The sequence below is a fragment of the Arachis duranensis genome, chromosome 1 (assembly GCF_000817695.3).
Source record: "Arachis duranensis cultivar V14167 chromosome 1, aradu.V14167.gnm2.J7QH, whole genome shotgun sequence".
Taxonomy (NCBI): Eukaryota; Viridiplantae; Streptophyta; class Magnoliopsida; order Fabales; family Fabaceae; genus Arachis; species Arachis duranensis.
In genome coordinates, this window is record NC_029772.3 from 8566402 (window position 1) to 8580484 (window position 14083).

The following is a 14083-nucleotide window of genomic DNA, read 5'->3' on the forward strand; positions in this document are numbered from 1 at the left end:
ATGATCACTCACATAATATGAAGTGTCATACGATACTTCTTCACAAATTGATAGATCCATCGACGCAATGTGGTCCACTTGCCTTCAACGGAGACACCTACACCTTTTTCCTATGGAGTTCAAACGCTAGTTGTCAATGAGAGGGGTTGTTCATGTTGCTTGTGGTATGTGAGGGCTGTTCACCTTGCTCCTATGGAGGTGGAAGGCTATGGCTCAATGGAGGTGGATTGCTATGACTCAATGTGCATCCACAACACCTATGGTGGGAGTGGGGTGAGGTAACAATTCGTATGATGACTTTCTCTTTCATGAGAATCGCGGTGCTACAAAATCGGCTCAGGGGGAAGGGGCGGTCAGCATCGAACGGTGATTTGGGGCCACCGGTGACAGGGAAAGTTCCAGGACAAATAGATTACCGGAGATGGGTGAGTTGAATAGGGTTCGGTGACACCTTTGTGCATTCAGGTCGCAGCTCTCCTAGGGGGTTTACAAATCCTTATGATTCAAATTTTTAATTAATTTAGGTCAATTCAATGCTAATTGTAATTAAAATATAATAATTAATTATTGTTGATAATAAGTTGGCAGATAGTATAATGGTACTCTATACTTTTCCAATAATTTATGTGGAAAGTGACGGAATTAATATGTCAATAAAATAGGTTAAAAGAGAGAGAGAGTAGAACTCTGCTAGAGAGACAATGAGAAATCTAAACAATATGAATAATGAGGTGCATATTTAGTCCAAATACATATAAAAAAAATAAAAAATACTTCCCAAATGATCTAAATAAAAAAATTCACTCAATTATTTCAAAAAATAATCATCCCAAACTCTAATTTATCAAAGTATTTCACTCCAATATCCTCTTCTTTCTCAACCTACTGCCACCCCCACCTTCATCAATAATCATCCCACTTCACTGTCGCTGGTTGGCTTACCACACGCCGCCACCGGCGTCGCTAACCCATAGTGAAAATAACCATCCACTTAAGGATAAAAATAATAATCCGCATACCTAATAAATTGAACATCCAATAAATTTTAATTATATATAACTAAACCCAATCCAATCAAAATAATCATTCACATACAAATTAAAATAACCATCCGCATACCTACTAAAATAACCATTCTAAACTGGCCATTAAAGTAGAAGAATGAGATAAATAAACAGAAGAAGCAACCATGATCAAGCTCCTATAGCTGCGTACGTCCCTGTATGTTGATCGGATCTGTCGTGGATAGTGAGCAAAAATGCTCTATGCCCACCTTAAAATTCAGCCCTCCACCACCAAGAACGTTGTTCATCACCAAGCTTCCCTCCTTCGTCTTATTCTTGTTTCCAAGAAGAATCTCAAAAACCCTTAAAGTTTCACCTTTCTTGATGCTTTTACGAACACAAACTAGGAAGAATTTGACTCAAGTAAGGCTGCGGCGGTAAGAGAAGATACCAGAGACAGAGAAAAAACTTAACTGTCCAAGTGTGAATGTGTTTTACTGCAAATCCTAATTTTTAAAATTTAAAAATTTAAAAATTAGATAATTAATTAAAAAAATCTGAATTTTAATTATAATTCTCCTTCCAATTTTAAACCATTGTTCACATTATTCATACATGCTATTGTTTTCCATACTTTTTTGAGAGAGTAATACCAATAAAGACTAAAGAGTATTATTGGTCAAAACTTTGAATAATATCTATGGTATTAAAAATAACAAAAATATTATTTGAATACCAAAATTAATTACTAAATAATATATTTGTGTATAAATATATGTGATTTAATTTATTTTCTAACATGTATTTTATTCGAGTGACTGACTTTAATAACTAATTTTAGTATACATATAGTATAGTCATAAAAATAATTACAATATAATATACTACAATAAAATACTCTTATACTATAATTAATATATAGTATCTAGTAAATACTATAAAGTATAATCAAACTTTAATATGTATCACTTACAATTTTTAAAATTTTATCTCATACTTTATAATATTACGTTCACTATTTTATAAAAAAAAATTCACTTAAAAAAAAACACACACACACACAGAAAGTTTTAATTTATTGGATGCTTCTTAGCTTGTTACATATTTTGTGTTTTGGTGTGTATTAAAATTTTAGAACTTACGCTATTTATAGGCAAAGAGAACTTTTCTAAGCCACACATCACAAGAGCAATATGACATTAGTGGTGGAATAATTGAAAAGAGATTATTATCATGCAAGTCATGACATATAGTGATATCAGAGCCATTTGATTAAAAAAAATTCAATTCTTTGTATGTTCTATGGTTAGAGTTATATCTAATCTTTCACATCAATAAAACAATTTTATCTTGATATAAGATGTTAGTCTAAAAATTTGAAGTAGATAAATTTGATAGTTCCAATAACTTCTAGTTATAAAAACTAAAAGTACAAGCTTTGCTAGATTAATAACGCATAGCAAAGGCATTAGCCTTAAAAGAAAAACTCGAATTTACCGTCAAATTTAACAGCGAATATTAACGGTAAATTTATGATCGGATGTGACAATAAATTCATCCAATAAAAAGATGAATAAAGAATAAATAGGTTTTTGACTTTTTTTTTTTTGCGGATATTTTTGTCTTCGAGGAAGGGAAAATACATTCAAGTCCCTCATCCCCGAAAAACATAGACATTTATGTTCTTCCGTTGAACTCAAGCGTTTGGACTGAACGGAAAAGTCTGAGCTGGCAGAGGTGGCGCTGACATGGCCGTTACGGAGGTCACGTGGCAGGGAGCATTTCGAAATAGGACAGATAAGTCCCTGGAGACGAAAACGACGCTGTTTCGTTTCCTCCCCCAATCTTTCAAACTTGTCTACCCTAATCCCTTGTCTACACTGAAACGGCAAAGTAGGTGTTGTGGGGAGTAGAGGCAGAAAGGAAATTCTTCCTTCCATGGCATCTGAAGGAGTATCATCAAGCTGGAGAAGAGGTGCAGGTCAGGTCGGCTCGAGCTCGCATCCTAACGAGAAGGACGGAAAACATGGCATCTCACCAAAGTGCTTTTGTGGAGAAAACGCAGTCCTTTTCATGTCGAAGACGCGAAGCAATCCGGACAGATTGTTTCTGGGCTGTCCCTTTTCATGTCGAAGACGTGAACCAGTTTTTAGTTTTTGAATTATGTGGGTTGATTTGCTGCAGGCAAGACAACCCTATTGTAAATTTTTTTTGTGGCTTGATGAGCACGTTGCTGGACTTGGATTGACAGAAACAGAGTATATGGGAGAGAAGGAATTTGTGGATGTTGAAGATTATGACAAGCAGCAGGACATGAAAATGAGGATTAGCTGCTTAGAGAAGAGGATATTAGCTCTAGAGATAAAAACAAGCCCAATAAGATGGTGTATTTGTGTCATTGTCATTGTGTTAATTTTTGCTGTCCTAAGTTGTAAGAGTTGATAAAAGAATGAAAAAGTGTGTTGTATTGTTGCACCAAACAAAAATTCAATGTCATTTATATGAATGATTGAATTGCCCTGTACATGTTGTATAAAGTATGGACGAAATTAAAGTTAGTTCCCTAATAGATAACATAGCATTGCATTATTGATAAAAAAAAACTAGTTTAGTTAACATCTATGTTCATCTGACCCACAAAGGGTGTTTAAAAAGTATGCGACAAAAAGCTAAATTGTATGTACTACTTGTCATGAACCATTACATACACAAAAAGGTATCACAAAAGCACATAATGACAGAAGTCTTCATTTTTTCGAGTCCTTCATTTTTGGAGAAGTTGGCAAATTTGGGGATGGAGCATCCTGATTGGGTGCTGCAGATGGGATGGTAGATGAAATTGGCTGTTGTGTATTAGGTTGGATTGTGGAGGCAGCAATTGGAGCTGGCGGCCTGAAGATCTTCTGCTTTGGTCTAAACCTGGACTGTTGTAGGCGAGCTGTGTCATTGGCTTTCACTGGAGGTTTAAATGGATGGCCTATAATTGGGGCCGGTGGCCTGGTTTGAGTAGCTGTTGGCCCTGGAGGTGAAATGACAAGTGTGGATCTAGTCACCCTTGTTGGAGCTGGTGGCATAGGTGGATTGCTTGGGGCAGGTGATTCCACAGCAGTTGGGTTTGGAGTCAAGCTTGTGGAGCTGTCTGGTTGGCTGTTGGATGCATCCTAGAAATATGCATGTAAGATGTGAACAGAATAGCAGTACTAAGACAGATTAGTCCCTAACCATAATAGTACTAATACAGAATAGTCCCTAATGTTAGTAGTACTAAGACAGATTAGTCCCTAATCATTTCCATACTAAGACAAATTAATCCCTAATTATAATAGTTATAATACAAAATAGTCCCTATATGACAACGATAACAGTGGGGATCTTACCTCTGGTGGGGGAGCAGATTGTGACAGTGGAAGCACAATCAGTGACTGGGAGGAGCTAGCTGCTTTCTTCCTAGGGCGCCTTATCTTCGGCTTCCAGTTTGGGTTGGTAGGAGCTCCGTTACATGTTTTGTAGTTGTGGCCCTTCTCACCACACTTGGAGCGGGATACAACGAATGACCTCTTCAGTTTTCCTTCTTGCATGAGTGGCTCAGCAGGATCCTTTTGCCTATTATGAACATTTGGCCGTCCAATTGGCCTTTTGATAATGGGTGGGTCTAGCTTCGAGAACTCAGTTCTTACCCAAAATTCTGGACTTGGAACAGGCTTAATGCAGTGTGCATATATCCTCTTGATGGACTCCATGCATAGCCAAGGGTGAACATAGTCATGAGGTGTGTCATGTCTCTTCCTAATGGCAGCAAGTGCATGTAAGCAGGGCATGCCTGAGGTAATGCAGCGAAGGTGAGTAATATAACCAAATAATCAGTAAAGGAGATTCAAATGAAAATCACAAAAAAATGAACCAATTAAGTACAGTAGTTATCAGTCAATTGCCATCGGTTGCATGAGCAACTGTGCCGAATGAGGTCCACATCCACCTTGGTTGCTTTGCGAGAAACCTCAAATCTCTTTCGTTCATTGTCACCAACTCATTCAGCCGTCCACTTGGTGCTAAGGTTTAATAACTTCTCCAGCCTCTTTTCCTGAACTGGTGCCAGCCTCCCTGAGTGATTCTCCAAGACCCGTTTATGATTCACCATCCTCCTCATGAGATAGACACATGGTTAGGATAGGCTTGCAGCGGTAGTTTACAATTTTAACATTAAAAACCTCACACATGTTGTTTGTGAGGTTATCCACTTTTGGCCCATGGGAGAAGTAAGCCTTAACCCATGTTTCTGGTTCAAATTTGCTGAGGTACTCCCAAATACCCTGGTTAACTGTCTTCAACTTCTCCATGCATTCCTTGAATTCAGCAACAGTCGTGCATCTAGCACACTCCCACATGACCTGTCTAATGTATAGATCCTTGTAGCGATTTATGAAGTTTTTCCACATATGCATGACGCAATTGCGGAGCTTAGCGTGTGGCATGACCTCCTTCAACGCAGGCAGCAAACCCTGGGTTGAAATAAATCAAACTGACAGTAATAAAATTAACCAAATAGATAGCAATAAATGTCAGCAAGAAATTAGAAATGATCTAAACAAAATGCAGAGTAATGAAAATAACCATAAAACATGATTCACCTTCTATTGGTCTGATATGAAGTTCCAACCATGGTTTGCATCGTCTCCTATATCCCCTTGCAGATTGGTCAGGAACCACTTCCAGACTTCCTTGGTCTCAGCTCTGACCACCCCATATACAACAACATAAAACTGGTTGTTTGCATCCTAAGCAACTGCTGCTAGAAGCCAACTACCATAATATGTTTTTAGAAAGTACCCATCCAAATGTAACAAAGGACGACATCCATCTTTGAAACCTTGTTTGCAGGCATCTAGGCAAATGTACATTTTATCAAAAATAGAGAGACCATATGGAATTGGCATCAGCTCAAGCCTAGCTGATGAGCCTGGATTGCTCCTCAGTATTTCCTCACAATAATCCCTCGTTCTCTTGTATTGTTCCCTTTCATTTCCGTGGATCTTGTCCCTAGCCTCTTTCACTGCTCTATAAACCATCTTAGGATAGGGACAGAGGGAAAATTCCTCTTTAAGAAAATCAGTAACCTCCTTCGTATTCATGTGTGGTTGGGTTGACATCCGCTTTTCAATCTTCTTACTTAGCCAGTGTTGATCAGCAGTGTTACTGCCCAAATCCCTCGCACAAGTGTGTTCTGGATGGTAGGTTTTGACTTGATAACACTGCAAACTTTTGTTGTATGACAAGTGAACCAAGTAAGGACACTCCTGATCCCCACACACCGCTCTCACTCTCTCTTTGTCATTTTTTATCCATTTCAATTCCCGACCCTCAGCAATGAAAGAATCTTTAACTACCTCCTTGAACCTGTCCACAGTGGCAAACCTAGTTCCTAGCTCAAACCTGCCTTCACCATGAGCATACTCATCATCAAATTCTGGAAATTTATCACCTCTGCCTTCATCATCAGATGATATGGGAGTATGCAAGTCTTCAGACTCATACTCAAACATGATCTCCTCCACCTCCGTCGGGAGCTCACTAACATAAAATCCACCCCCACTGCATAATCGGGCTGGACATCAGGCACTTGATCCCCTGCTTTACTACGTGCATCAATCCCATTCCCACTGCCTTCCCCTCTTTCATTAACCCTTGTGCCAAATTGTCTTTTCTTCTTCCCTTGCTTCTTTGGTGTAACTACCTTCTTCTTTGGAGTAACAACCTTCTTCTTCGGAGTAACTACCTTCTTCTTCGGCGTAACTACCTTCTTCTTACCCTTGACACATCTTTTCCTCTTCCCAGCAGTAACCCCACCATTGATGTCACTTTCAGTACTATCACTCTCAATTCCAGCCGGTGGAGGTTTATACAAGACGTCCTCCATGCTCTCGTACCCGTCCAGATGAAGAGGATAAATTGAGTTCCTCTGCAGTTTCATCCACCTCCCCTTCAGTATCTCTGTCCTGGGCATCATCCTCAACAACCTTCGGATCGTCTACAAGATGGTCAAAGTATATATAGAACTCACCTCACCCTGGGTTCTTCATTAGGTTCTCTCGCATTGCGTTGATCCCTGCATCCCCAGTCAATATGTTCAACCGGATTCAATATCAGTGCTTGTTGGATCATACCAGTATACTGCCTTGTATGACTAGTAGCCCAAGCCCTTAAATAGTGTCACCAGGTCTCCAAAATTAACAAAGTCTAGGTCCATCTCAGGGAACCTCTCATCCTTTCCATTCTCATATACCATTTTTTCATAAATTCCTCTTACAAAGTTCCCTCCATGGTGAAAGACCGGCACCACAAACACGTCAACCATTTGAAATTAACCAGTACAGAACTAGGATTAAAATGGTAAACAACACAACATATGAAAGAAACTACATTGCCCTAACACAATCCCTCCCCCTAATCCTACACAGGACGTTATACACCCCTTTCTCACTTTCTTTCTTACACTGTAAACATGCACACACATTGTCTTCCTAGCTAAGCATCACAATCTTACCTTCTGGCGAAGACAGCAGCCACGACCTCAGAGCAAGCTTCTTCTCAGCTTCTGCCACCAACTTCAACCCCTCACCTTTTGCTATTCTATGTGGTTGTATTTTTTGGAGGGAGAAACAGAGACAAAGGAGTTTGATCGTCCTTGGCTTAGGGTTTTCAGTAATTCTCTCACTCAAGTATGGGTCTTCTGGGTAATGTATATGGGGATTCAACTGTGTTTGGAGGGGAAGAAACGAAACAGCATCATTTTCGTCTCCAGGGACTTATATGTCCTGTTTCGAAATGCTCCCTGCCAAGTGGCCTCCGTAACAGCCATGTCAGCGCCACCCTTGCCAGCTCAGACTTTTCCGTTCATTCCAAACACCTGAAATCAACGGAAGGACATAAATGTTCACATTTTTTGCAGGTGAGGGACTTGAATGTATTTTCCCTTTCTTGAGGACGAAAATGTCCGCAAAAAAAAAAATCAGAGACGTATTTGTCCATTACTCAAACGTGATTACTGTCGAAATTCAAAATACGAGTCCCTCTTCCTTTGCCTCTGAGAACACCATTTTCTCTCCCCCATTCTCCTCTCTCTTCTCTCCCCTGCAACATCCTTCGGCAGCACCTCCGGCCACCCTCTGCCGTGTCTCTTCTCTATCGACTAGATAGGTTGGCCTCATCCCTTTCCCGATTCTATTATGTTTTTATTTTTTTAATAAAAAATTCTAACTCCTTTTTTACCCTAACCCCCTTTTCAACTGCGGTTCCACCTCTCGCTTCCCATATCCATGAACTACAGAACCGCAGCTGATGAGTCCTCCATTCTCTTCTCTTTTTTCCTCTCGGTCTAGACCACCGCCCCCAATGCCTTGCTTCTGCCACACCCAGCCTCACCGCAACTGACAGCAGCAGAACACGGGCCTGCTTTTCTCGCTCCGATGACCTCCCTGCCACCGGGACCTCCACCAACAGCAGCTGTCACAGCGCAGCTGCTACCTCCTCTCTCCCCTTTTTTTTATTTGTCTATTCTTCATTTAGGTTTTGCCCAAGTTCCTTCTAATCTTTTCTGTTTTAATACAATAGGGTTTATTTAGATTTCAATTTTTAGTTAGTAAATGGATTGGTTATGATTGTTTTCTGCTACTGTTAGGTTGCTTTAGAGTAGGATTAGTATTAGTTCATAAAATTGAGCCTTTAGTTAATTTTAAATTCTTGTGATTTAGTTTATTATACCTTTTTAAATTTTGTTAATTAATTTTACTTTGATTAATTTAGTTGATTTCTAGTTTATTAATCAGATTCTGATTTTCTATTGTATATTTAGGTGGTTAGGTTAGGTTTTGCATTGTTAATGGAAGTGTTTGAGATTATTCTGAATTTGCTGATTTATGATGGAATCACTGATTTGCTGTGAAATTGCTGCTCCATTCATTTGAACCAACTTGATTAAATTTCTGTTTAATTAGTGGATAGATTGCTGGAAAGTTTTGAATTCTCGCTCTACTTCCTGATTCTTGCTGCTGGACTTATTGAATTGTTTTGAATTGCTCACTATGTTAATTTTGCTGAGAATTTGATGCTGACTTTTGGCATTATGCTATTTTTGGTTTTATTTGTTGATTGATATTCATTGTTGGATTGAGATTGAGGTTATATTTTGTTGCTTAGTGTTGCATTTTGAATGTTGGATATTTGTGCATACTAAATGCTTGTGACATTGACTTTATGAATATTTTTAGATTTCTGAATTACATGTTGTAGCTAGCCACCATATGATTTGTTTTCATTATTGTTTAGGCAATTGTTTTCTTGATTTGTTAATTTGAATAGCATTATAATAAGGTATAAGAAATACTTGGACTTTAGCTTCTTTATGTTTTGTTATTATTTTTTGTTTTCAATTTTCTTATGATTTTGTGATTTGTTTAGGGTGTAGGAGTTTATTCAATTTGATGATTTTGTGATTTATTAAATTGGAATTGCAAATTATATAGGAATTACTTGTTGGATCATTAGTTTTTTGATTTGTCATTGTTTAGTTTCCATGTAAATGATAGATTCCATTCATGAATGAAGTAGTTTTAAGTAGAAGAAAAGAGATAAAAAAAAATTAAACTTGTTTAGTTCATCTTTTGTATTTAGAATTCTTGTTTGTGAACTTTTCACTAAACATTATAGACAAGTTATTATAAGAAATTCTAAAATTTTAAATTTTATTAGTTTAAAAATTATTGAATTTAAATATTTAAAATTATATGGTGAATTTTCAAACAAATTTAAAAAAATTAAAATTTAAGTTTACTGTCGGATTTATCGAAAAAAAATTTGCCAGTAAAAAACTCAAGAATTTCATAATTAAAAGAGTTTATATTTGTCGGTAATTAGCAGCGGACGAAAAAATTTGACGGTAAATAATTACCGGCAAAGCTTATATCGTCAAATTTTTTAAGTCGCTAAATCCGACGATAAATCTGATGATATTTAGCTTTTGTAGTGTAGAAGGAATAACAGAATTGCTGAAAACATTGTCTAATAATAAAAAAGCAGATATAATAATAAAAGCAAAAAGTACAATTTATTTATGTCTGGCAAACGTCATATTTCGAGAAATAATGGATGAAAAAACTACTGATTTATTGTGAAAAACCTTAAATAAAAAATATTCTGTTAAGACCGTATCCAATAAGTTGTATCAAAGAAAGAAATTATATACATTTAAATATTTAAGAGATAAATCTACGAAAGTTTACATAAATGACTTTAATGGATGATATTCGATGTTGTTGCAGCCAGAATAAAAGTTTAAGATGTTGATCAGCTATGAATTTATTTACGTCACTACTTTTGGTCATGATAGTTTCTGTGATACGGTGATACTATGTTGGAGAACACTCAAATAAAGATGTCTGAGTTAATAGTCAAAATCGTCCCTAAAAGATACCTCGATCTCTATTTTCGTCCTCGAAAGATAAAATTAATCGAATTCGTCTCCGAGAGATGACCAACATGGTCATGTTCGTCCTTCCGTCATCTCCTTCGCTAAGATGGCAAATGTTCGCTGATGTGTCCCGTTAATTGCCAGCATGGCAGACATCAAGTAGCACTCTCTTATTGCTGACAAGACAAGTCTTTTAAAACAATTCAAATTAGTCCCTAAGTAGATGAACCCTAATCCCAAATTCTTGGGATTACCTAGCTACTTAGAAATGTAGAGCAATGCCGTCCCAACAACTGCACCCTAATCACCGTCTACAACCCTTCCCCTGTCCATGTTGCCTTAACCCTCAACCACGAGTACCTCCGCAACTCCATTGCCGGCTCCATTGCCGCCATCCACTTCATCCTCCACCACTCCCTTGCCCTGAGAACATCTTCTTCCATTTCCTTGTCTCTGACTCCAATCTCAATTCCCTCGTTCAATCCACCTTTCCGCAGTTAACAGGACAATTTCCTATATTCTGTTTTTGAGATGGGGTACAATTTTGTATTCACAGTAAGTATTTCAATGGTTGTTCTTTCATTATACACACACCGAGTTTGTTTTACATGGTGGAGAAAAAATTTAAAAGGAAAAGTAGAATTGAAATATTCTATATAGGAAGCAAGATACATTTCTAAGATGTATAAATTAGATTGATGTGATTGTATTCCTCTTCCAGGATGCCGATATCATGTGGTTTAGGGACCCATTTCCTCGTTTTCACCATGATGCAGATTTCCAGATAGCATGCGATCATTTCATGGGTAGCTCATATGATTTAGAGAATATACCCAATAGAGGGTTTAACTTTGTAAAGTCCAATAATAGATCAATAGAGTTTTAAAATTTTGGTACTCTTCGCAAGAAGTCTATCCGGGATACCATGACCAGGATGTGCTCAATTTCATCAAAGTAGACCCTTTCATTATTGATATAGGACTGGAAATGAGGTTCTTGGATACAGTAAATTTTGGTGGCCTTTGTGAACCAAGCAAAGATTCAAATTAAGTTTGTACAATGCATGAAAATTGTTGCTATGGCATGGATAGTAAGCTTCACGATCTTAGAATTACTACTTCGATCCTAATATCGTTCGCAACCTGATCTCAACCTCCGTCAAGCAACTGCTAACTTACGCCAGAAATTACCTCGCTGACCTTCTCGAAACTTGCATCAACAGAGTCATCTATCTCGATTCCGATTTGGTTGTCGTCGACGACATATCCAAGCTCTGGAGCCCCAGTCTGGGCTCCAGGACCATCTGAACACTCGAGTACTGCCACGCCAACTTCAGCAAGTATTTCATGGCGGCGTTCTGGTCAGACCACCACTTTGTGGGGACACTTGAGGGGCGCAGGCCCTGCTACTTCAACACGGGATTGATGGTGATGGTGATGGATTTGGTGAGGTGGAGGACAAAAGGGTACACAAAGAGGATAGAGAGGTGGATGGAGGTTCAGAAGAGCGTACGGATCTACGAGCTCGGATCCTTGTCGCCGTTCCTTCTAGTGTTCGCGGGACACGTGGGCTCATCGAGCACCGGTGGAACCAGCATAAATTGGGAGGTGATAATGCTAAGGGAAGCTGCTGGGACCTCAACGCTGGCCCGGTAAGCCTCCTGCATTTGGGATTAGGGTTCATCTATTTAGGGACTAATTTGAATTGTTTTAAAAGACTTATCTTGTAAGCAATAAGAAGGTGCTACTTGGCATCTGCCACGCTGGCAATTAATGGAACACATCATCAAACGTTTACCATCTCAGCGAAGGAGATGGCGAAAGGATGAACGTGACCATGTTACTTATCTTTCGAAGACGAATTCGATTAATTTTATCTTTTGGGGACGAAAATGGAGATCAGGGTATTTTTTATGGACGATTTTGACTATTAACTCAAAAATGTCTATATATCATCTTTTGCTAAAGTAATAATAATAATAATAATAATAATAATAAATTTAATAATGTGTGACGAGTAATACCGAATAAATTATACAGAAACTAATTAAAATACAACACCAAAACATCTTTAGCAAAAGATGATATATGCATCTTTATTTAAGTGTTCCCTGCCATGTTATGTGGGCATTTGAAATCACGATGTGAAATGATAGTTTCTGTGATACCATGTTATGTGGCCATTTGAAATCACAATGAAATATTAAAGATACACGGTTGACAAAGGAATATTAGAAGTTAGTATCTGTGCTCACAATCCTGCCCATGAGTTATTCATGACGAGAGGTCCAAGTAAAAAAAGAGGGTCAATAAGTTCAAGCAAGAGTAGATGGAAGTCATTAACTGATAGCAAGAATCAAATGCAATAGAACGTGATTCTCCATTCCCATGTAGATGCTCATGATCCAATACAACGTGTTGGGATCCAGGATCAGCACCCTCGAGTGGCCATTGATGTAGAAAACCACGCAATCACTGACACTGCTGCTGCTCCTTGCCTCCTGCAACGGTTCAACAAGCGGCGGTGGCTACTGATGAGGATGAAGGTTCTCCCGGTCCATTGGGCATCATGGCCACTGAAAATGGCTTTACTGATCGGCTCAAGCGAGTGGACTTGAAGAAAGAAGAAGAAAGGGAACAAGAAATGAGAAGGATTGCACAACTATTTAGGAATGCATATCGTTTCAGAGCAGCTCGAGAGAGTGAAACTGTACAACCTTTTCTAACCTCATCTCATGATGATGACGATGAAGAGGAGGAGAAGGAGGAGGAAGCAGCAGAAGAGATGCTTCATGGAGTGCAGCTTTTAGAGAGCATGTCTATTTTTTCATGTAAATAACGTGTTGCATTTCAATTATAATGTTGATATTGATAAATGGTTACCTTTGAATCAGGGATGTTGGACGATTGAATATGCTAAACTGATATAGTAACTATGAGATGCATTCATATGCTAAAAAGGAAGGAAATAGGTACAGAGGGTAGCTGATTCTGGTAGCTGCAAGTAAGCTTTTGTTCCAATTAATTAGGTCTTACCATCTTACTACTTACCAAGCCTCTTTCTAGGATTAAACTACATCACATACATGCCAGTTGTCGTGGGAGAAGAGTTAAGTGATTGCACAGAGAGTTGTGACAACTTTAATATAGGTGCTTGTTTTGATGAACATGGTTTTAAGATGTTCATATCATATGTTTTTTTTATTATTTTTATTTCTTACGATATCTCAATCAAGTAGAATAAAAACTAATCTGTTAATGATTAGAATTTCATTTAAAAATTTATTGTTAATCAATAGATTGTTGCTTGTATAAAACGAAATTCAAACTCTTAACATTATTTTAAGCAAACTAGTAAACTAACCGTTGGACTAACATAACTTGATTATATTCATATCATATGATATCTACATTTATTTTACTAAATTTCTCACTTTAAAAAATCCTTTTTTTTTTTTAATTTTTGTATGAAAGAAAAAAAAATAAGGACTGATTTTGATAATAAGTTACATCATTCGGATTTGTGGGAAAGAAATGTTAGGAAAAGCAGGACAAAAAAATAAAAACGATATTGATAGACTAAGGATTTCCGGAGAAAAATAAGAGGTTCTTCAAGG

General features: G+C 37.8%; 1 protein-coding gene and 2 pseudogenes across 1 annotated transcript; 2 read left to right on the forward strand and 1 right to left on the reverse strand.

Moving 5' to 3' along the window:
• Positions 1-5779: 5779 nt before the first annotated feature.
• Positions 5780-6544, reverse strand: LOC127747469 (uncharacterized). Its single transcript, XM_052261405.1, has one exon. The coding sequence runs from the start codon at positions 6542-6544 to the stop codon at positions 5780-5782; it is 765 nt and encodes a 254-aa protein (XP_052117365.1).
• Positions 6545-6853: 309 nt separating this feature from the next.
• LOC107495382 (uncharacterized protein At4g15970-like) lies at positions 6854-11574 on the forward strand (annotated as a pseudogene).
• A 5-nt stretch (positions 11575-11579) lies between these two features.
• On the forward strand, positions 11580-12196 carry LOC127747470 (probable galacturonosyltransferase-like 7; annotated as a pseudogene).
• The last annotated feature ends 1887 nt before the right edge of the window (positions 12197-14083 follow it).

Bases quoted from the DNA above. Each gene is read 5' to 3' on its own strand.
- LOC127747469 (XM_052261405.1), bottom strand. From the start codon at position 6,544: ATGTTTGAGTATGAGTCTGAAGACTTGCATACTCCCATATCATCTGAT.